A 22,794-nucleotide genomic window follows, 5' to 3' on the forward strand; every position below is an offset into this window, starting at 1 on the left:
AATGTATTTTAAAATCAGTAGGGATTTCCTGAAATTTGAGCTAGTTTTTGTTAGCCTAATGCAATAGCTTTTGCCTTGGCATGTTTCTGTGAAATTATTGTTTTTCCCTCTCTTTTTGCACTTGCTACTTCTAAGTTATTACAGATTACCATTGAGACTAAATTTTTTGTATTTTGCAACATATATTATTCTAGGTCTAATGATTATTCTTTGTACTAGTCATTTTATTCAATTAGTCTCTATTCCTTTTGCAGAATGATATGTGATATTCCACGTGTTGGAGGTGATTTATCTTTCTCTGTTGCCTGAAGTGACAACTGAGCGCAGGCAGACAAAAGTTATATTGGTCATTTTGTAGAAGAATGTGCTTTATATAAAAATCTCATTTGTTCAGCTTTCTCACTCATTCATGTATTCAGCTCTTGCTTCTGCAGGTCCTTTTCTTTACTTGATTTATCTCTGTAGTTTTTTTTGTTGTTGTTTGCTTTATTTTTCATTTTTTCTTTTCTTGAAGTTGCTTCAATTTCTTGGCATTACTTTTTCCAGGTAGTCTAATTTGTGTCCCAACCTTCTCCTTTTCCCCTCAACCAATTCTCTTGTTTGAGCTGTCTTTACCCACTGTTGTTTGTAAACTTAATTCTGTATCATCTGCAAGTTTAACTAACATTTTGTTTGTTCAGTCTTAGATCATTAATTATGACATCAATGAAAACTGGACCACCTAAGATCCCTGCAGCAACACAGTAGATGTCTCCTGTGTTTGATAGTTCCATTGGTATACATCATGACACTTTTGAAACATTCATTTTCTAGTAATATGAGCAGTACTATTCAGCTACCTAACTTGAATTAATTTTTCAGCCATGATTTCCTTAGTGAGTAGCAAATGCTTTTCTAAATCTAAACTTAAAACATCGTGCATTTCTATTCTTTTTATTCTCTAATTTCATGATAGTTCTATCCTCATTTAAAAAGCAATCAGGTTTATTAAGATTGAACACATGTTCACAAAGCCATGCTACTTAGTGGTTATGGTACACACTTTTTCTGCCCCAGCTTCTCCGTTATATCAATCAACATGCTAAATGCCCTACACCTGACTTCATAGAGCCATGATCTAGGAAAGAGCCTGGTAAAAAGTTGGTAATTTGCCTGGATGGAGCTCATTACAAGATATGAGACTTAGATGATCAAAGAAGTCATTGTTTTTTTGTTGGTGTAGTAGGTTTTGATTGTTTTTTTTTTTCCTCTCTGCCCCGTGGGTCCTACTTTTTCTGGAGATGATGCAGTCACTCTCCTTTGTTTTTAACACTGTATGAATTACACATTTTCCTGCTAGGGAGGGGCAGGTTTTCCACTTCCGAGTGCTACTGATTGAGTCACTGGCTCTGTTTTTCTGTTCCATTGTAGGTTTATGATTACCATGTTCTACCTTTGTTAGAATATGATTGCTAAAAGGTGTTTTTTTTTCTGCTGTACTGAGACATGAGTGACAGTGGCTTGTTACAAACCCTTGAAGCATCTGCTTTGCTATTGCCAAAGGCAAGATAAATTAGCATAGTCCTCAATGCCTTCCTTCAAACAGGAGTAACCATTAATGACAGATGTCCAGATAAAATCTAATCTCTTGTAACCATGACTGCTGTACTTTAACTGAAGGAAAAAAAAGTCAAGAGAGCATTGAACATGTGTATACTGAAAATGGAAAGGGAGGGAGGATTTGCTGATGTTCATCTTGCCTGGTCATACTTCTTTGTGGCTAGGTCCATGACACCAACTACTGATACTGGCCTAGCAGGATTTAGAGCTTCTCTTGTTGTAAAAATCTTGTCAGTTTAAGGAAAAAAAAAGAGAGAGGTGTGGAAGAGAGGTTTGCATAAGAAGGCTTTCTTTAAGCATACTTAATGCTTTAATTTATCTTTTTAAAAACAAAACACAATATTTATTTTCTGTTCCTTTATTTATGAAAGATCTACACAAACAGAACAAAATAACTGTGCAGGGGGAACAATGTAAATTATGTCTTTTATCCACAAGTAAGCTAACTGAAAAGTAAAGAAGTATCCAACTGGTTTTATAAGAACTTCTTTTAAAAAGTGGATTTAAGTCTGTAACCTGGACTTAAGTCTGTAAGTCTGTTTGTATCCCTAAGAATCTAGTTTTGCTTGGCTAATTGCCCCTGTCCTCCTGTAGATTAATCCAGCAGAAGATATAAAAGATGTTGACCCTCCTGGGAGAAAGAGGTGGAGGAGCAAAGAGAGAAATCAGAATGTTTGTGCTTTTCTGTGATATCTAGGGATGAGGTTAACTGTTTTTTTTGTTGTTGTTGTTGTTTGTTTGTTTGTTTTTTCTTTTTTTTTTTTCTTTCAGTTTTACCATTTATTTTTTCTATGTTTTTGCCTAGCAATTCCAGTTTGAGGGTTCGACTTGTATTTACAGGCTGTCATAGTTTTCACTTGCTGTCTGTGGAAATTCTGAACTCTTCTGCTTCATGTATTAGATGGAGCATGTACTAAAAAGCTGAGCTGAGATTGTATCTGAATCCACAGAGAGAATGCACCTTGGTTGGCAGCTATAAGTAGGGCTCAACTTCATCAAGAAGCATCGAAAAGTCAGACCAGGAGTTCATTGTTTATTCTTTACAATATAAAATTGTAGAATCACAGAATGGCTTTGGTTAGAAAGAACCTTAAAGGTTGTCTATTTCCAAGCCCCGTGCCATGGACAGGGACACTTTCCACTAGATTTGGGTGCCCAAAGGCTCATCCAGCTTGGCCTTGAACACTTCCAAGGATGGAGCATTCACAGCCTTAACAGTGGTGGGTGAGGGTTGAGAAACCTTCCAGTGTCTTCACCCTCATAGTCAAGAATTTATTTCTTGCATCTAGTCTAAATCTACCTTTTTTGATTCAAACCATTTACCTTGTGTCCTTTCACTACACACCCTGACAAAGAGTCTTTCTTCATGTTTCCTGCAGACTCCCTTTAGATGCTGAAATGCCTCAATGAGGTCCCCTTGGGAACGCCTCCAGACTAAATAAGCTCTTTTAGCCTTTCTTCACAGGAGAGGTGCACCAGCTTCTGATCATCTTCATTGCCCTCCTCTCAATCTACTTTAACAGATGGTGCAGATGTTTCACGGTTGCTCTTTAGTTAGGCATTGGCTTTTCAAAAACATCAAAACATTTTTAAGCTCCTGTCTAACTCCTACTGAAACTGGGACACATGCTTTATTGGTTGACTGAACTGAGATCTCCCATTTGTATTTTGCTTCTTTCTTGAGACATCAGTAAAGGGCCTCTTTAGCTTTGGAATGGACAGGTATGCACACAGATTATGGTTGTAACGTAGGCCACCTGAAAGCACTGCAGATGTGGAAGCATGACTGTGCTTGTGTCTATTGTGCTATAATAAGACTTAGCCCAATTTCTCCTATTGCTTTTGTTGGAAACTGGCTATAGTTCTTGAGCTAAACGCTTCCACAGCTTTAGATGAATTTTGGAAACATTTGTCTCCTCTGATAGAAAAGACTAGCAAGATACCTAATTTCCAGAAAGTGTTAAGCATCAGTCCTGAGAAAAGTGATTCCCTCTGAAGTTAAAACACTGCAAACACAAAGTATTTTAAAGTTCACCTATCTTTGTCTTGACATTATTGGCAAGACTTTGTCATCAGACAAATTTTCTTCATTGAGTGATTCACTTAGGCAGGTCTTTGTGCTATAAATTTTTCAGAATACAAAATAGGTATTTTGTTTTTAGTGTAATGGTAAGATATTCAGAATGGTGGGCTTGGGAGTAAATAATTTTTAGCTTTCTGTTAAGGGTTCCTTATCTTTTAATATTTAAGTGGAGAACAGTATTTGGTAAAAAAGGTAAACATGATTTATTTCTCCCTCATGTATGATTTAGTATGATCAGCACTCGGTTGGGCTGTAAGTGGAATACTTTGAAACAAGGCACTCAGTGAGTTGCTGAAGTAATCGAGTCAAGCAGTGACCCAGAGGAACAATACAAAACAATTTATTGAGCTTTCTAGGTACAACTAATCAACTACTTTGAGGCAAAATTAGGCAATTTTCTAACAGTTAGTAAGCAAATATTTGAAGGCAAATTTAGGCAACAGCTAGTACAGAAAAGCAAGTAAAAGAAGATTGAGAGAAAAGAGAAGAAGAGTGAGAGAGAGATTTAGAGTGATACAGTTCACCATTCCTGGATCCAGCAGTGCCTTGATTATGGGTTCTTGATCCATGGGTGGTGAATCAACAAAGGTAAATGTTCATGTTCTCCATTACATTGTCTGGCTGGTCCAAGACCACCCATGGGCTCACAACCCACTTGTGTATTCAGGACTTTTCCAGCAATTGTCTCTGTCATGCACTCCTTCCTTGCTCTTCTGATGTTTATCAACCATGAGGACCTATGAGAGGAAGCGAAGTTAAACAGTTCATCATTCCACCTTTGCAAAGTGATGTTTCATAGATCTTACAGCTCCATTTTTTTCATTCTCAAAGAGTTGATAAGGCTAGTTGTTTGAGTCAACATGTTTGTTGTAAGGTTCAGGCATATGATCTATGTAATTTTAATCAGTAAACCACAGTTCTGTGTACTTCAGGAGACAGTTTTGATTTAAACGTTAGCTAATACTACTGAAAATTCCATGATAAGGAATGTTCACAATTCTGGACTTCCTTCTGGTCAATTCTTCTTTAACTAGCTCGGTGCTTGTTGAGAGGACTAGTCATGACTATTGCTACTACGATAAGGGTAGCTATCCATCTTCACCCTGTCACAATCATTTTTTCTGGAAAGATTGAAGCATGCCACTTAGAAAGTCAGAGAAAATGGGAGCTCTGAGGGACAGTTCTCACATTGGATATAACATTGGCTCCCCCAATCTACTTTCAGAGCATCAAGATTTTGTTTTGTCTTCTTTATAAAGAATGAAACCAATTGGATGGTGTGCAATGCCACACACTGTCTTATCACATCCCGTTTGACTGCATTCTCTAGGGTTACACCGATAGAAGTTCTCTTCTCTCCATGTTTTGATTTATATCACTGAGTTGGATATTACATCCCCCTTGTTTCAGCCGAAGCTCATTTACTACAATAATTAAAAACATTGTTTTGCTTCACTCGGGAAGTCAGGTGCCTCTTGAACAGTGGCTGCTGCAGGTAATTTCAATGTAGCAAGCAAACCAAGCTTAATTTTGTGCAAAGCATAAAAGCATTCTGCTGGAGCCCAACCATATATTGAATATGATCTAAGGCCAGTAGTTTATGTTCCTTTATAAATTAGTCTAATGCAGTCATAAGACAGAGACAAAAGATAAGACAGAGACTCACAAGGCAGTCTGTAGATGTAATGATTGTATTACCTTGCACAATATACAGTTCTTTTTTCCTTGCCTGGCACTGTTGCCTGTTAAGAGCGTTTTGTTCACCTGCAGCATGTAACACCTACTTTAACTGGTTTTAGTCAGAGAATTCTACTCACAGCAATAGTGTCCTGGGTGGATTGGAGTATTCACAGGTAATAATCAGCATTGCTCCAGGACTGCAGAAGTCTCAGAGCAAAAGCTAAGACTGTAGCTAGTCTCACTAATTGGCTAAATTTTTAATAGAATGAGCAGATAGAGACTTTTCAAAAAGCTCATTCAACTGTTCCCACTTTCTGCTACTGATGCTGGACCTTCTTATGCAACTTCGAATGGCACTGGCTCCAGGCTGATTTAATGACTAGAGTGCCATTTCTTGGGCAGCCTGAGCAATTGGTTGCTGGGGTGCTGCAAAAGTATTTTACCCTGCCAGCTAGTTAAGGGCTATTTGGTCATGCTGCAGTTGCATCTTTCACTGCAGAGTTCCTTTAAGCATGTTAATGATCCCTGCTGTTTTGTCTGCAAACTTTATCAGACCTCAGTTATTGCTGTATAACTGCTTTCCCACCTTTTCCTCTTACAGTAATGTTTTTCCCCTGCAATCATTGAGTTGCACTCCCTTGGAGATACTAATCCACTGACTGCAGTCATACTTCTTTTTCTGAGGAAATAAACTATTATTATGGTGTCCAATAGAATTTTCCAGCCTTTTTTTTTATCTGGTATGTTTCAGTACTATGTTCTGTTGTACCCTACAAAACATATGAGGACTGCTCCTCCTATTTTGTTATATTGGCGCACAACATCAAAGGCAGATGTTGGGGGTATGGCAGCAGATGTTGATCCTTCCTGCCAGTATTCTATTACATTTTGTTGCTGTACAACAGATGGCAGTAGAGGCGCAATTTGACTAAATGGTATCTGACATGGAAATGCATGGGAAAAAAACATGTGGAATTAGATTCCTCCATGCAGGAAAAATCATACCATTAGCATTCACTGTCACTTGCTGAATGCTGATGGATACTAAACAGGAGATGTGAGCTCCGTGAAGGGGATGGTGGTGTGTTTCAACAGTAGTGACAGCAACAATGGGGCACCTCTGCGGGTACAGGCTTTTACAAGTGCAGCATGAAGGCTCTTGTCCATGGCTGGCAATAATGACTAGCTAGTGGTGGCAATTATGTTGAAAAAGAATGTTTTGTAGCTGAGAATTTTCTCTATCAAATAGTGCTATTATGCTAATTGCGTCTGTCGTAGTTTTTGAGGAAATAAATAGGAATCATTAATTTCAGAGAAACCTGCGTTCCAAACTCTTACTTTCTAAACCCAGATATCTTTGCATGACTTCATTGTGTAAGCTCATTTATTAGCATGATCCCAATGGATATAACTGGTCGTTGCTGTCTCCATTAAAAAAAAATAATAATAAAATAAAATTATATTGTACTTCTCTAAAGTTCTAGTTTGTGCAGCAGAACATACTCTCTTCTGGATGATTTTTTTTTGAAGTTATCTATTTGACTCTATTATTGATGGGACATGAAAACGTTGTGGATCAGATGCTCATTCAGATATTTGACTCATGTAATCAAAGTAGTGAATGCCAGAATTGTTCATCTTTATTTGTATTGCAATAACATCAAGGAATACTTGTAATGAGAAGTAGTCCCTGCCTCAACAGCTTGTCTGATGAAATGAAACATAAGTTGAAGGGATGTGTATAATTAATTGAATTGCTCAAGGTGCAGCTAGCAAGAGTGGAACTGTAATGTCAGATTCCACAAGACTGTGCTAGTAAGCATTGCCTCCTAGGCAAAGTGGATGGGGACATCTCTGGATAGTGGATTGTGTTTGATATCAGTTTCAGCAGACAAAGATGGTAGACATGGAGTAGGGGAGTCTTTTAGACAACTCTAAGAAAAACCAAACAGCTGGCTGCAATTTTTCATATCCTTAGGAAAGTATGATTTTGAGTTAAGCATCTGCCACAAAAACCTAACAGGGAGCTGTTACCAACAGTAATGAGTGTAGAACTGATATCAGAAAGCAGATGTGTTAGACTACAGTTTGTTAAAAATATGCTCCCTGTCACTGAGATCTCACTGAAGGGTTTGTGACAGCTGTCTAGCTCTGCAGGATCTCTGAATCACCATGAGATGCCATGTGTGAAAGAAGAGTTAGCATTGAAATTGCCAGCTTAAGAACAATTACATTGAAACTGCTGGAGCTGAAAAATTTGTGCTTTCTCCACACTCTTGCTTTCCTCTGAACTCAAAGTCTGCCTTTGTGAGTGATTTGTATTATGAGACCATGACATAAATAAGAACAGAGATCAGGAGTAAATAAGAAACAGTGTTTGAACAGAGAGAAATGTAGCAAAGAAGTAGAGTGGTGCCGAGGTGGAAGTGCTATGAGGTGCTTGTATCTGAACCTGGAGCCCACAAAAAAAAGGTAGATATATCATCTTAGTAAAATACAGAATAAGAACAACTATAAGATAGGAGAATAAATATGAGAACCCAGTAGCGTAAGGTTCATAATGATGGGATCTGAAGAGAACAGATGTAAAGCCTAGGACCTCTGGCATGTTTGCTGAAATGAGAAAAGATCAGATGACGTACAAAACAATTGTCCTGGGGATTCAGAAGGGGCAGGAACTGGCTGATTGTGCCTATGAAATGGAATGTCTATTTAGTGATTTCAGAATCAAATTCACATCAGAAAAAAGCTTTGTGATTACAAGCATTTCCAAAAGCAGAATTTATAAATAAATAAGCTTATAAGTACTGAAATACTTACTGATATTAGAACACTTAGAATTACATATTTTAGAAAACACCATACTTTTAAGTTACCAACTTTTATGTGCTTGGTTTTTGATTGAATGGAAAACTCAAGCAAACTGAAAGCTAGATGCTAACTAAAAACATATGTATTTTGTTAAAGCTAAGTGGTTGGTAATTAATATTATTCATACCTTTCTTGTAATAGGTAACAGTTTCACCATCACCATGTTTCTACAGAACTCTCTACTTCTGCTCAGAACACATTTTCAATGGAAAATGATTTAGTTTTTCAGCTTCCCATACCAATAAACCTATTTAACATAGAATTTGTCTCCCAGCTCCTCCATGGCTTTGTTTAATAAGTCGCCACCTTTCCCACCAGTGAATTCAGAGTTCACATCAACAGACTGGGAAACTGGAGGCCTGAAGTGTTCAGCAAAAGAAGAAAGCTACAGACCAGACAACTCCAAAGTTGAGCTCTGAGCTGAGTGGGATTGCACATAAAGCTTACTATTTAAGCAGTGTTATTTAGGATAATCTTGCAGGTTCTTAAAAACATTATATCTCTGGTTCAGTAAGATGCTAATGTTATAAGGATTTTAATACTCTTTTCAATCTATGGAATATCTTCTGAAGTTATCACAAAGAAGGCTAAGTGGTGTTAGTACCATAGTGATTCTTGAGGTTTCAGCTGGAGATAGCCAAACATCCTGCTTCGTATCCCCATGACTGCATATTTTAATGCTTACTGACTTAGCTGTAGCTTGAAACAAATAGGACTAACATTGTTGGTCAAGGAATGAAAAGCAAGAAAGTAATGTTAATATATTTATAATTTCTTCTCTCATTGCTTTTACATTCTGCATCTCTCTTGTTTTATGCCAATGTGAAATAAGGATCACATATGCTGTCTTTTGCTTTGAGGACTTTCCTGAACACACAAGTGACATCTGCTGAAGTTAGCACAACTCTTCTTTTGTACTGGGAGAAGACAGTCTTGCGGGTTGACACAGAACTGAATTCAAAGTGTGTTTTCTCTATTACTTAATTCTGGATCTTGCATCAGAAAAGACCCAAAGTTTGCTCTGTCACTGAAGGAGCTTGGCACAGATATGAAGCCTTGTAAAACATCGGATGACCAGGCAGCAATTCCTAGCATATGAATGCAGAGCTGGAAAAAGGAGCTATGCTTCGGATATATTAACTGTCATAAAACATTGTGATTAAATCATCTACTGGATGTTAACCTGTATCTGTATGGGTCTTGAGGAGATGAAAATAACTGAATTCAAAATGGGTACTTTTTATGTTTATGATAGCCATATATTCCCTAGGAGATGACTTTGTCTACTTGTATGTATTGATAGGGATTTTGGCTTCAGAACAGAAATCGTAGCTTCCAGTGACTGTGGCTTTGAAAGACACAAAACTGCTAAGCTGTATGAATCTTCTCACCTGCTGTCTGTTTTAGACCTACATCTCTAAATGCAGGTTGTACTATGAATGCATTTACTTTGTCAAACCTTAAGTTTCTTTCTGAACTCCATTCATTTCTCAGTGTGATAGCTGAAGTTAAAACCAGTCTGTGACCAATGTTTGTGGAGTTCTTGAGGGAGAACTGGCTGCTATAGTTACAAAGCTATTCTATCATATTTGAAAAGTAATGGTTGCCAGATGAATTCCCCTGTGCCTGGAAAATTTTCTTTTTTTCTCATTTTTAAGAAGAGTAGAAAGGAATACCCAGGAAACTACGGACTGGTGAGCCTCATCTCTGTGCTTGAGAAAATCACAGAACAGATCCTCCTGGAAGTTATGTTAAGGCACATGAAAAGCAAAGAGGTGATTTGAGACAGCCAGCATGGCTTCATCAAGGGCAGATAGTGTCTGACCAATCTGGTGGTTTTCTACAATGGAGTGACAGCACCAGTGAATAAAGAAAGAGGAACTGAAATCATCTACCTGGACTTAAGCAAGGCCTTTTAACACAGTCCCACACCATCCTTATCTCTAAGTTGGAGAGATGGGGATTTGAAGGGTGGTAAACTATTCAGTGGATAAATAATTGGTCTCGTGGTCACAACCAAGCGGTCGTAGTCAATGGCTCTGTGTACAGGTGGAGGCATGGTCTCTTAAGGATCTGTCTTGGTACTGGTGTTATTCAACATATGTATCAACAATCAAAACAGTAGGATTGAGTGCACCCTCAGCAAGCTTGCTGATGACAGTAAGCTGAGTGTTGCAGTTGATAAAATGGAAGGGATGACATCCAAAGGAGGAATCTAGACAGGTTTGAGAAGTGGCCCTTGTGAGCCTAATGAAGTTCAACAAGGCCATGTGCAAGGTGTCCCACTTGGATTGGAGGAATCCCAGGTATGTCTACAGGCTGGGAGAAGAACTCATTGAGATGTGCCTTGCCAAGAAAGACTTAACAGTTCTGAAAGCTTGTCATGGGCCAGCAGTGTGCACTTATGGACAGAAGGCCAACTGTATCCTGGGCTGCATCATAAAAGGGGTGGTAAGCAGGGTGAAGAAGGTGATTGTCCCTCTCTGCTCTGCCCTTGTGAGGCTCCATCTGGAGGACCACATCCAGGCTGTGGCTCCCCAGCACAAGAGAGATGTGGAGATGTTGGAACGGGTCCATAGGATGGCCACAAATGGGATCAGAATGCTGGTGTACCTCTCACATAAAGTAAGGCTGTGGGAGATGGAGAAGAGAAGGCTTTGGGGAGACCTCATTAAGTACCTTCCAGTACTTAAAAAGGCCTTTTAAACATCAGGGAAACCAACTTTATGTGGTCTGATAGTGATAGGATGAGGGAGAATGGTTTTAAACTGAAAGATGGGAGGTTTCAATTAGATATTAAGAGGAATGTTTTTTTACTTAGTAGATGGTGAGGCACTGGAACAAGTTGCCTAGAGAGTTGTGCAATGCCTAGTCCTTGGCCACGTTGGATAGGGCCCTGGTTAACCTGATCTTGCGGATGGAAACATGTCCCCAGCAAGGACTTTCAAACTACGTGATCTTACAACCCAAGACATTCTGTTATTATTTTCATGTGCTCATTAATTTATTCTATTATTCTATAATTTTAATGTGCTTTGAATATGAAGAGGGTCAACAGGCACAAGTAAATAAGTGCGCTCAGAGAAACATCAAAAAAAGAACAACTGAAACAGAGAGCTTTTGTTTCTATGCCAACTCACTCTTTGGAAACCTTATTTATCTCTTCTCATTTTCCAGCAAGAGAATATCTTGAATTAAGCTTTTTTTTTTTTTTTTTTAATGAACACCTGACAGTGAAAAGAGATGTATCAGTGATAGATAACTGGTGATGGAACCAACTGTTACTGTTCATTTCAGGGCATCTTAAAGTCATATTGCCTGCTTTAGTGCCATTCAGAGTGTGCTTCAAATGTTTGTCCCAGAGTTAGAGGCCAAATATGATCTCTCCTTTCTGATCCCTTCAGCCTCACAGTTTTTTCTTCCTTCTCAAGTTTATTATAAAGTTCTAAAAATCTGTAACAATGGTCAAGAGAATTCAGGTTATCTAATGTAAGGATTGAAATCTTGGAATCATAGAATCATAGAATTGCTCAGGTTGGAAAAAACCTTCAAGATCATTGAGTCCAAACGCAACCTAACCAATGTACCCTAATTCGAACAACCCTCTGGTAAATCATTCCCCTGAGCACCACATCCAAATGATTTTTACACACATTTAGGGATGCTGACTCAACCACCTTCCTGGGGAGCCTATTTCAGTGCATAACAACCCTTCCTGTAAAGTGTTATCTGATATCCAAAATAAACTTACCCTGGCCCAAAATATTTTATAGAAATATTTATTGTTGTCAATTTATTGTTGTCAGTGGCCAAGTTCAGTTCTAGCTGGGCTTTGGCTTTTCTGATTTTGTCCCTGCACAGCTTCACTATGTACCTGTAATCATCATAAGTAGCTTGCCCACTCTTCCAGAGACCATAACTTTCCTTTTGCTCTTGAGCTCCAGATAAAGGTCTCTGTTCAGCCAGCCTGGCCTCCTTGCCCGTCAGCTTGTCTTCTATAACTTGGGATGGTCAGCTACTGCACCATCAAAGTTACTTCCTCAAAGTATCCCCAGCCTTCCTGGGCTCCCACACCTTACAAAGCTACCTCCCAAGGGGCCCTCTTAACCATGGTCTTAGAGATGTTAAAGAGTCTGCCCTCCAGAAGTCCAAGGTGGCAGTTCTGCTGACTCCCTTCCATGGTTCAACAAGGACCAAGAAATCTGGCATCTCGTGATCACTACACCCCAGGCGGCCTCGAACCTTAACATCTCCCACAAGATCTTCTGTGTTAACAAACAGCAGATCATGGATTTTGCTTTCTCTTGTTGGCTTCTTCACCAGATACATCAGGAAATTATCTCCCACACAATCTAGGAACCTCTGGGACCGTTCCCTATCTGCAGTATTACAAATGGGAAGCTGAAGTCCCCCACAAGAACAAGGGGGAGAGACCTTGAGACCTCACCCAACTGACTATAAAGTGTCTTGTCCACCTCTTCATTCTAGCCGGGTGGCCTGTAGCAGACTCCCATGATAATGTCAGTCTTATTGGCCTTAGTTTTTTTTCTGACCCATAAGCTCTCAGCCCTATCATCACCATCATTAATTTCCATACATTAACATTCTTTCTTAACACAGAGGGCTAAACCATCACCTTTCCTGCCTTGCCTATCGCTTTTGAAAAGTCAGTAGCCATGCATCGCAGCACTCCAGCTCTGAGTCATTCCACCATGTTTCCGTGATGGCAACTAAGTCAGGGCTTTTATGACCCCACAGTCTCCTCCAGCTCCTCCTGTTTATTACTCATGCTGTGTGCACTAGTGTAAAAGCACCTGAGCTGGGCCTCCTTTTTAGTGGCAGTAGACCTAATACCCTCATGACCGTACCCAGGTTTTTTTATAAGCACTAACCTCACACCAGCCCTTTGTGTTTTTCGTACAAAAGGGTGAGTTGTCCTCCTCCTTCATGGAGACACAAGACTGTGAGGTCTTACCAGCATATCCCTCTCCTACAAGCATTGGCATGTTATATATAGTCTCTGTTCTAATGACACCAGTTACAACCTCACCCCCCTTTGTACCTGGTTTAAAAATTTATCAATGAACTTTCCATCTCCTGTCTTAAGACCCCTTTCCACTAGTGGGATAAGCTACTCCTATCAATTGCCAGCAGGCATGGTCTAGTGCAAGTAGAGCTGAGGTAAAAAAAAAAAAAAGCAAAACCCTGCTGGGCACACCAGGCTCGGAGCCAGGTATTAATCCTTTGGAACATCATATTTAGTCCCCTCATCATTCCCTGTAACTGGAGGGATAGAGAAGAACACAACTTGTGCTCCGGAACCCTTTACCTGTCACCCCAAGGCTTTGAAGTCCTTTTCCATAGTCTTTAGGGAAGTTTTTCCTATGTCATCACTGCCTATCTGAAACAAAATAGTGGATAGTATTCTGAGGGCCAAACTAGAGTAGGAATTTTCTTCCTTATGACTTTAACCTGGGATACCAGGAGGCAATAGACTTCCCTGTGTAGAGGGTCTGGTCTACATATAGGCTCTTCTTCTCTCTTCAGCAGAGAGTCAGCAGTGACAGTGACCCATCATTTTTTTCTTTGCTGATAGGGTTTTAATGCTAAGTGAGGTCTGATTAGACTTCGGTGACATCACCAAATGGGGAGAACCATCATTACTATCATTGTCCAGTTATTACTGCAGAGCACTGCTCCTGTTCTGCAGGGGCAGCTGGGGAGGCAGTGGAATCTCTGGGTGGGTGCGCATGCATCACTGTGCAGGGACCTTTTGTCACTGCCCCATCCAGCCCAATTTTTCACCATTCTTGCTAGGGGCAGGAGAAGACAGGGTGTTCACAGCAGCAGGAACACTGTCTGCCTGCTGGTTCCCCTCTATCACCTGTTTGTAAGGTGGCAGGGGGAGATGTGCTCCATGTGGAGCCTCAACTGGTTGCCAAAGTCTCCGGGTTTGGCACCAACAATCTCCCTCTCACATTCCTTGGTGATCAAGAGCTTCTTACAGGTTTGTGCCTGTTTAAATCTCCCGCTGTTGCCTCTGCAACAGCCACACCATGTCAGCTGCTCTTGCAAGATGGATAGATGGTCAGTAGTAGGCTATATCTGAGTCTTATATATTCCAAACATTCTAGGAGATAAGTCTTACAGTGGCTTTTCTGAATTCCTGTGTGAACCATTTGTTGAAACACTGCATCATGAAGTAAGAAGTGTACAGTGTCTAGAAATTATTAAAATTCTCAGAATTCTCTTATACATTTCCTGAGCATTTGGTGGGCTACTGAGCTGTAAAAATCTACTGCTGTTTAATGTTAGTAAAAGAGTACCAAAACTATCTGAGAGCTAGTGTTGTCAACTCTTTTTACAGCTTCATCTTTTGAAATGATAAAAAATCTCAAGAATTTAATCTTTTTATTTAAAAAGAAAACCTAACAAAAAAAAACAAACCCAAAACTATTGTCTTTGAGAAGATTTTATGATCAACAAATTGAAAGAGGTAAGAAGCTAAAAAGGAGTATATTTTGTACCATTTTTTATCCAATGTCAAGGAGGTTTCTGGAGACCTGAACTCTGGCTTTCTGAACTTCCAAAGTTGAGCAAATTGGGCTAATTTGTGGTTTATTATAATAATAATTATATATATTTTAAATCATCTACAGGAAAGAATAATGATGCTTTTCTTTTCTAACTAGTTTTTGACGTAGATCATGCACAAGTTTCTCCTCAGAAATTATTGCTGTGATAGTGCTAGCTAGTCTGACTAGGTGCTCTCCTTACTCTTTGGTTCAGTGCAATTTTGATTATTCTGTTGCTCTTGATAAAAGAATTTTTGTAGTTTTCTATCTCTGTGGTTCAGATAATGAAACCATTAAAAAGGTAAACAACTTTGCAATGAAGGCAGGGGAGTAAGATTGTTTTCTTAGAATCCATTTGTCTTCTATATGATTGACTGGAGTTAATATCAATACAGTGTCTGTACTGTCTGAATTTGCTTTCTGGATAAAAGTTTTAGCAGCTCTGCTTAATAACTTCAGTTTCCATTGCAGGGTTTCATAAATAGAATATGGTTTTATAAAATTTGTTGTAGTTCTCAAGAGCTAGCAGCTGCCTGCTTAGGTTCCATGCAATAACAGTTTCTGCTCCTGCCTTGTGACAGTCTAATAGCTTAAAAATGGTTGAGGATAGAAGGACAGAGGAGCATACAGAATTGAAGGAACTTGCTAAAACTTGTTCTGAAGATGAGCAGTAGAAACACTGTAAGAAACTAGGACACTTAAACTGAAGTCCAGTGCCTTATTTTTTACTTCCAGTGCCTTTGACTTCTGCCAGGTTATAATTGTTGAGATTTGAGAGACACTGCATTAAACTGCCTCACTTCAGGAACTGCTTTTTAGAAGTGCAGTTCATCCTTGAGAAATGCCAGTGTTAAAAATGGCACTGACCACTAGATTCAATTTAGTAAAACAGCATCTAATTTATTAATCACTACTTCACTTTGTGTAGTCTTTTAGACTGAATAACTGTACGTGTGTTTCAGTAAGCTAAATAACGCTTTCAAGTTAATCACTGCAGAAGGAGAAGGAAATTAGGAGATAAAGGCACAGGCAAGAAGATTATTTCTGAGGAGAGTGGGGAAGTGATAAAAAGTTAACGAACCAAACAGATACTGGAGCAGGCTTTATAGAAGGATTTGCAGAGGCTTCCATCTCCAACACCAGAACTGCTTTACTGTTTAAGATAAACTTGAAGTAAAATCCTTCCTCACAGAGATGTTTCAGTTTCTTTAGTGTCACCTCATTTTTTTTAATAAGGAGAATTTTCAACTGACAGATGGGATATGTTTGTCATCACAGGTTCTGAGTCTGCTTCTCCACGTGGCACCTTGGAGCTTCTAGCTGGCACCATTACCTCCAACGAGTGGAGCTCTCCTGCCTCCCCTGAGGGGAGCAACGATTCAGGGGGCAGTGAGGCCTTGGACAAACCAATTGACAATGATGCTGAGGGTGTATGGAGTCCAGACATTGAGCAGAGCTTCCAGGAAGCGTTAGCCATCTACCCACCATGTGGACGGCGGAAGATTATCTTGTCAGACGAAGGCAAGATGTATGGTAAGGAGAAAGAAAGGACATATCACAGAATTTGTGACAGCCACCATTTCTGTGCAAGCCACCGTTCCATGTTTTGAATGCAGTCTTTCTTCTCAAGCTATCCCAAATTGATGTAGTTCGTCACTTCAAGTTGTATTTAAGAAAATCCATGAAGATTTTAATTAGCGTGAGGTTCTATAATCCTGTAAAAATCAGGAAGAATCTGCAAATCAGAAAAAAACCCACTATAGGTTGGGTGCTTTTTTTTTCAGAGAAGAATCAGTAAGATAGGTCCCCTGAGGGACCTGGGCATGCTGCTGAACTAAACTCTGGATAGGTATAATTATTCCATGTGACTAAGTCTATCTTTTGAGTTATCTCTCACTGCTGTCTCCAAAATCCTTTTCCTAACAGGTAAAGGCTCATGTGTCTGGTGCCACAATTCAACCCCCAGTCCCCTGACTGGCCCTGTAGATAATTTGCAAGCAGCTGCAGTTTGTTACCTAGCTATACTTTTGAGGCCTCAAGAACGGCAGAAAACAGACCCTTCTGGATTCTCTTTTTTGTTGTAGTTTGCTCTCTTTTGGCACAAATGCTTTTCATCAGCGGGTTGTTCTCAGTCCTGAACACAGAGAAACACTGTCCTGCAGCTGCAGCAGAAGCCCACTTCTCAGGTGGTAGACAGGATTTGGAATTTTTGACCCATTCCAAAGTTAAAAATTCTTTCTTGATCATGTCTGCAAAAAGCAGATTTGGGCTGGAACCTCTAGCTCATGGTATTGGAAGGAGCCTCCTGGTGCTTCTATGACTGTGTACTTCTGAGTTGAAAGTACACAGCCTTTCATTAGAAGTCCAAGGTTAAAATTGTACACTAGCATGGATCTTACAGAAGACAACCCTCCTGTAGCCCAGCCAGTGTTTTTTTTTTCCACTTCTGAAATTGAATCTGTTTCTTTGAAGGCCCATTCATGGAAGGCCATGTCCTGAAGTTTCACATGGAGCACTTACGAAGTCATTCTGCAGTTTGCTGTCCACCTGCTGTTCCCTGAGCTAGGGTATTAGGTTGCTCTCACTGAGGGCGTCAGTGGGGTCTTATTTACGCAGCCTTATCTACAATTGATCATTTTAATGGTTATATGCATTATAATATTTGTAATCATGTAATCATGTAATATATTTTCAGTAAGTCTAATCACCTTGAAGCTCCTTAAGTGTCAGTATTCTGATGCACATATCAATTTCTGATCTATGACGCCTCTAATACTGTTATGGATGTGCCATTGAACTGATCCAGCTAAAAATTTACACAATCAAAAAAGGAGGAAAAAAAGAACTTCAGTTTGAATAGGCCTGCAGATTCGTTTCACTGACCAGCTTGTGCCAGAATTTGGAGAAGGAATGGTGGAAATGGGAATGAGAAGTTATAGTTTAAGTGAGGATAGGACTGTTTCTTTCAGAAGAAAAGCTTGCTTAAAATGTTCAAAGTAAAATTTTACCTGACAATCTACTTTTTGGTGCCTTATGGTAATGAAGAAGAGATAGAGACATGCTTCTTACTTCTCTAAGTCTGCTAGTTTTCTTCAAGTTAGCTTTTAAAATTACTGGTGAAACAGCTGTTTTGAGACTGTCTTCATTTACTAATCATTCTATGCATAGTCTTCTAACTACAGATTTATCAGTGTGTCAGGGCAGAGAGAGAAAGGTACCAGAAAATAAATGAGAGAGCAAAAGCAAAACTGAAGTAGAATGAACTACAAAATACTGTGAGAGTTATCTGGATTTTGATTTGACATTTTGTAAGTCTGTCTAACTACATTTGTGAGTGGAGAAAGTAAATAACCTACCTGTAGGGTAAAAAGTCTAGGCTTGCCTCTGGGAGAAGAAATGAACCAAGCTCTTTCCCACTGCTCCAGACAGGACAGTGTCCCTGCTTACCTTCAGTGCACCTGTTCCCATCATGGATAGTTCAGTGAACTCCTGACAAAATCCTAGGCCTCCTTTTCTTACTAGTCTCTAGGATCCATGCCAAGGAAGTGGGGCCCTGTCTGGGATCTGTAGAAAGATATGACATGACAGGGAGAATAAATATAGTCCCTGATCGCATCTTTACTGTTTCTGAGTCAGGTTACAGAACAGGATATGTTGTATGTGGAGCAGATCCTGCCTCCAAGGGAAGGTTGTTAGCTGTTCCATGGCTAATCTGCACACAATTCATTGAAACAGAGAGGAAAAAATGTTACACAGAGCCATATAAGCGCCTTTCCCTTTAAAATGGGAACTACAGAATGATAGAGTAATAGAATCTCTTGAGTTGGAAGGGAACCATAAAAATCACTGAGTCCAACTACTTAGTCCATATAGCCAAACCTTTTCACTGTTTCCCAGTAAGGAATGGCTTATATGATATTAATCTTTCTTGCATAATGTTCCATTTCCCAGAATCTCTACTATGTGCAATCCATATAGTTCTCACCTGTTGAGATACAACCTGCTATCAGATGAAAATCAGTAGCATTTACCAGTAAACATTTCAAACAACTTAGTGTGCATCAAACCATTATGAAAAACTTTCACTTCTCAGTTTCAATCCATTTAAAATTGCACAAAAATATGAGTTTCAGCCTGAGGCTTCATGCTCATGTTTCCTACCATCTTCAGAGCTCATGTTCTTACAGCTCTTCAGCTGACAGTCTTTATTGCTGTGTACTTCTTTACTGATTTATGTGCTGTGTATGGAGTAGACATCATTCCTACTTCTTCTGCAAGTCAGTGAAACTCTTGATGCTTCTGATTTTTTTTTTCTTCCATCATTTTTTTTACCTCTTAGATATGTTGTACTATTATAGGCAGCATATTGACTGAATAAACTTACACTGCAGCAGTGCTCATAATGTAAGCCCTCGTTGTCTTTTCCAGTAGTCTCTGCTTAACACCCTTGTGAAGCATAGAAAGCTGTCTTGTTTGATATGAGATGCTATCTTTCTTCTAACCATTGTATTGACATCTGTATCAGTAAATCCAGGGCACTATTAACTTCCTGATTTAGTGCTTTCTGGTACTAGTAAGGTCCTGCAAGGACAATTCTCATAGCACTGTTACCTGCTAGTAACTACTGTTGCTTACCATCTTGCTTGTAAGCTTCCTTTAAGTACTGAAAGGCTGCAATGAAGCCTTCTTGGAACCTTCTCTTCTCCAATCTAAACAAGCCCAACTGCCTTATCCTCTTTGTAGGAGAAATGTTCCAGCCCTCTAATCATCTTCATCCCTCCTATGGACCTGCTCCAGCAACTCTGCATCCTTCCTGCACTGGTGTACTGTGGGACCCAGAACTGGGTGCAGTCCTCCGGATGGAACCTCACAAGGGCAGAGCAGAGAGGGACAATCACCTTCTTCACCCTGCTTATCACCCCTTTTATGATGCAGCCTGTTGACTGCAGATACTGTTGGCCTTTCAGGTTGCAGGAGCACACTGCTGGCTCATGTTCAGCTTTTCATCCACTGGAACCTCCAAGTCTGTCTCAGCAGGCTGCTCTCAATGAGTTCTTCTCCCAGTCTGTAGACATATCTAGGATTGCTCCAACCCAAGTGGAACACCTTGTATTTGTCCTTATTGAACCTCAGTATGTTCACACAGGCACACTTTTCAAGCCTGTCTAGGTTCCCCTGTATGGTGTTTTTCCCCTCTTCTGTGTTAATTGCACTGTTTGCTTGGTGTCATCAGCAAACATCGAGCTGAGGGTACGCTCGATCCCACTGTCTTGGTCATTGATAAAGATGTTGAAGAGCACTGGTCCCAGGAAGGGCCCCTAGAGGATGCTGCTCATAATCGGCCTCCATCTGGACATAGAGCCATTGACAACAACCCTCTGGCTACAGCCATCCAACAAATTCTTTATTCATTCAATAGTCCAGCCCTGAAATCCACATCTCTCCAATTTAGAAATAAGGATGTGGTGTGGGACCACGTCAAAGGCTTTGCACAAGTCCAGGTAGAAAACATCAGTTGCCCTTCCTTTGTCCACTGATGCTGTCACTTCATCATAGTGGGCACCAGATTGGTGAGGTATGATCTGCCCTAGGTGAAGCCATACTGTCTGTCTTGGATCATCTCCTTGTCCTGCATGAGCCTTAACATCTCTTACAGGAAGATCTGTTCCATGATCTTCTCAGGCAGAGAGGTGAGGCTTACTCGCCTGTATTTGGCCGGGTCTTACTTTTTCCAGTTGCTGAACACTTTGTTTGACAGCCACAATTTTTCAAATATGATGGAGAGCATCTTGATGTGGTCACCAGCCAGCTCCCTCAGCACCCTGGGATGCATATTGTCTGGCTCAGTAGACTTGCAAACATTCAGCCTCATGAGGTGGTGTTGGACTTGCTCAGCTCTTACACTGGGGATTTTGCTCCCCCAACCTCCACTTACAATTTCAGGAATGCAAGAGGCATGGGAAGCCTAACTGGCAATGATGACTGAGGCAAAGATCTCATTAAGTACCTCAGCCTTCTCCATATTTGAGAAGGTCAGCTCTCCCTTTTTGTTTATCAGAGGGGGTACACTCTTCTTTGCCTGTCTCTTCTACCCAATGTATCTAAAGAATCCCTTCTTGTTATTTTTCACATTCCTGCCAAGTTTAATTCTGTCTATGCTTTAGCTTTCCTGAACCCATCACTGCATGTCCAGTTAGCACCTCGATATTCTTCCCAAGTCACTCATCCCTGCTTCTGCTGCTTATACTTTTTTTTTCCCTCAGTTTGACCTGCAGATCCTTGTTTAACCATGCTGGTTTTCTTGCCTCATCTGCCTGATATCTTATTCTGAGGAAAGGGGTACCTATAGTATCCGTACCAGATAAATCACAGAGTTCAAAGTTGAATCAGCACTTTCTGGTACCTTCAGTACTATCTGGAGAAATGGGAGAGAAAGCCTTGGTAGCTTTGTGTGATTTGCATAGAGATGCTTAAGAAACAGGATCTCCCATCAATAGTGAACATGGAGAAATAAAAAGTAACTAGCAAAGTTAGATTTATTTTAATAAAGCATCACTGAAACCTTGATAGGTGAGGAGGTAGAGCTTGTGACAAGTGCTAGAGTTACTGATTTAGCTGTACAATGTTCCCTTCCAGTAAAGAAAAATCTGGCTTTGGGCACATTTTTGTAACATGCGCTAGAATTGGTGAGTATTTGTTAGAATGATGTTCTGAAGGAGGCAATAGTTCAGCACATGGCTTATGAACAGCTAATTCTAAGTTGGGCAGCATGGGGCAGACAGCTAGGGGCACTCACCTCTCATGCTAGTGCCCATCTGTTTTTTAATTAAAGCCCTGATATGGCTGAGAGAAAATATTTTAAGTTGTCCAAAACTCAGAGGCTGACTAATAATAGAAACATAATTAACCATGTTACTAGTTAAAACCTGAAGCAGGCATTAATTTGATAGTATCGTACCTTCAGAGTGACCTTCAAAAGTCATTCTGAAGTTGAAAACCACCTGCTAGTTCTTTCTATCCCTGTTTTGAAGTGTCTAGGTAAATCTGTAGAATATTGTTTTCAGTTCAGAGGAATATGTTACAGATTAATGTTTTTCCCCAGCCTCAAAAATTACTGTAAAGTTAAACTGAACAGCAGTCAAGCCCAAAGAAACATTTACTGCCTATACTAGTTCATAAATACTTTTCCTTCTTGAGTGGAGGAGCATTACATCTATTACAAATAGAAAAGTCAATATTTTTGATGCTTTCAAGATCGTAGTACTTTCTTTATATCTGGTATAGCATATTACCTGATTTTGTTTCAGTCAATTGGAGCACTCTGAAGATAGTGCTGAACTGGTTGGCCCAGGTAACTGCAAAATTTGGTTTTGAGCTGTGATGTCCCTCAGAGAGCTACTTTTGCAGTTCCTCTCTTTCATTATTGTGACCTAATGAACTATGGAACAGCCCTTTATCCCACAGTTTTGAAAACAAAATGGCATCTGCCATTCTAAATACAAGAAGTCAGACCAAACTTAGATTTGTGAACAAACTGTCAGAACATATACTTTTATTTTTTTCTGGAGATAGGTGTGATGTTTTTGGAGTTGTTTAATAACAAGGTTTAGTTTCACCATGTCAGTTTTCTTCTTTGTTTATGTGTGGTTTTAGTTCTTTATTGTTAACTAGGTGAAACCTGATTTCTGGAGGCTTTTGTGATGGATTAAGCTTCCATCTCTTTTCTAAGATGAATTTAAGGTTATTCATATTAAATTTTATGTCAGTTTAACTAGTGGTTTTTTTTCAATGTGAAAAGAAAGAATACTTTTCTCTAAGTTCCAAGTATTGCCTGAATATTGAAAAATTTACTACTTCTGAAATGCTTAATTAACAGACAGGAAACTGTTTGCATATGCAATTGATAGAATGAAAAACACTGACTATGTCATCTTTATTTAACATGCTTAGTGTACAGAAGTAAATCAGCAGTTTTGCTGTGCTCCA

At 39.7% G+C, this 22,794-nt stretch overlaps 1 protein-coding gene across 1 annotated transcript in view; it reads left to right on the forward strand.

Annotated features, from left to right (window-relative positions):
- Nucleotides 1–16,070: 16,070 nt before the first annotated feature.
- The window catches only part of TEAD4 (TEA domain transcription factor 4), a 49,312-nt gene continuing 42,588 nt past the window's right edge, over nucleotides 16,071–22,794 (forward strand). The window contains exon 1 of the mRNA XM_042866844.1: nucleotides 16,071–16,341. Coding sequence (XP_042722778.1) covers nucleotides 16,071–16,341 — 271 coding nt within the window. The remainder of the gene's footprint in view (nucleotides 16,342–22,794) is intronic.

Source organism: Lagopus leucura, unplaced genomic scaffold (genome assembly GCF_019238085.1).
Source record: "Lagopus leucura isolate 7727_CA_CO unplaced genomic scaffold, USGS_WTPT01 Super-Scaffold_100001, whole genome shotgun sequence".
NCBI lineage: Eukaryota > Metazoa > Chordata > Aves > Galliformes > Phasianidae > Lagopus > Lagopus leucura.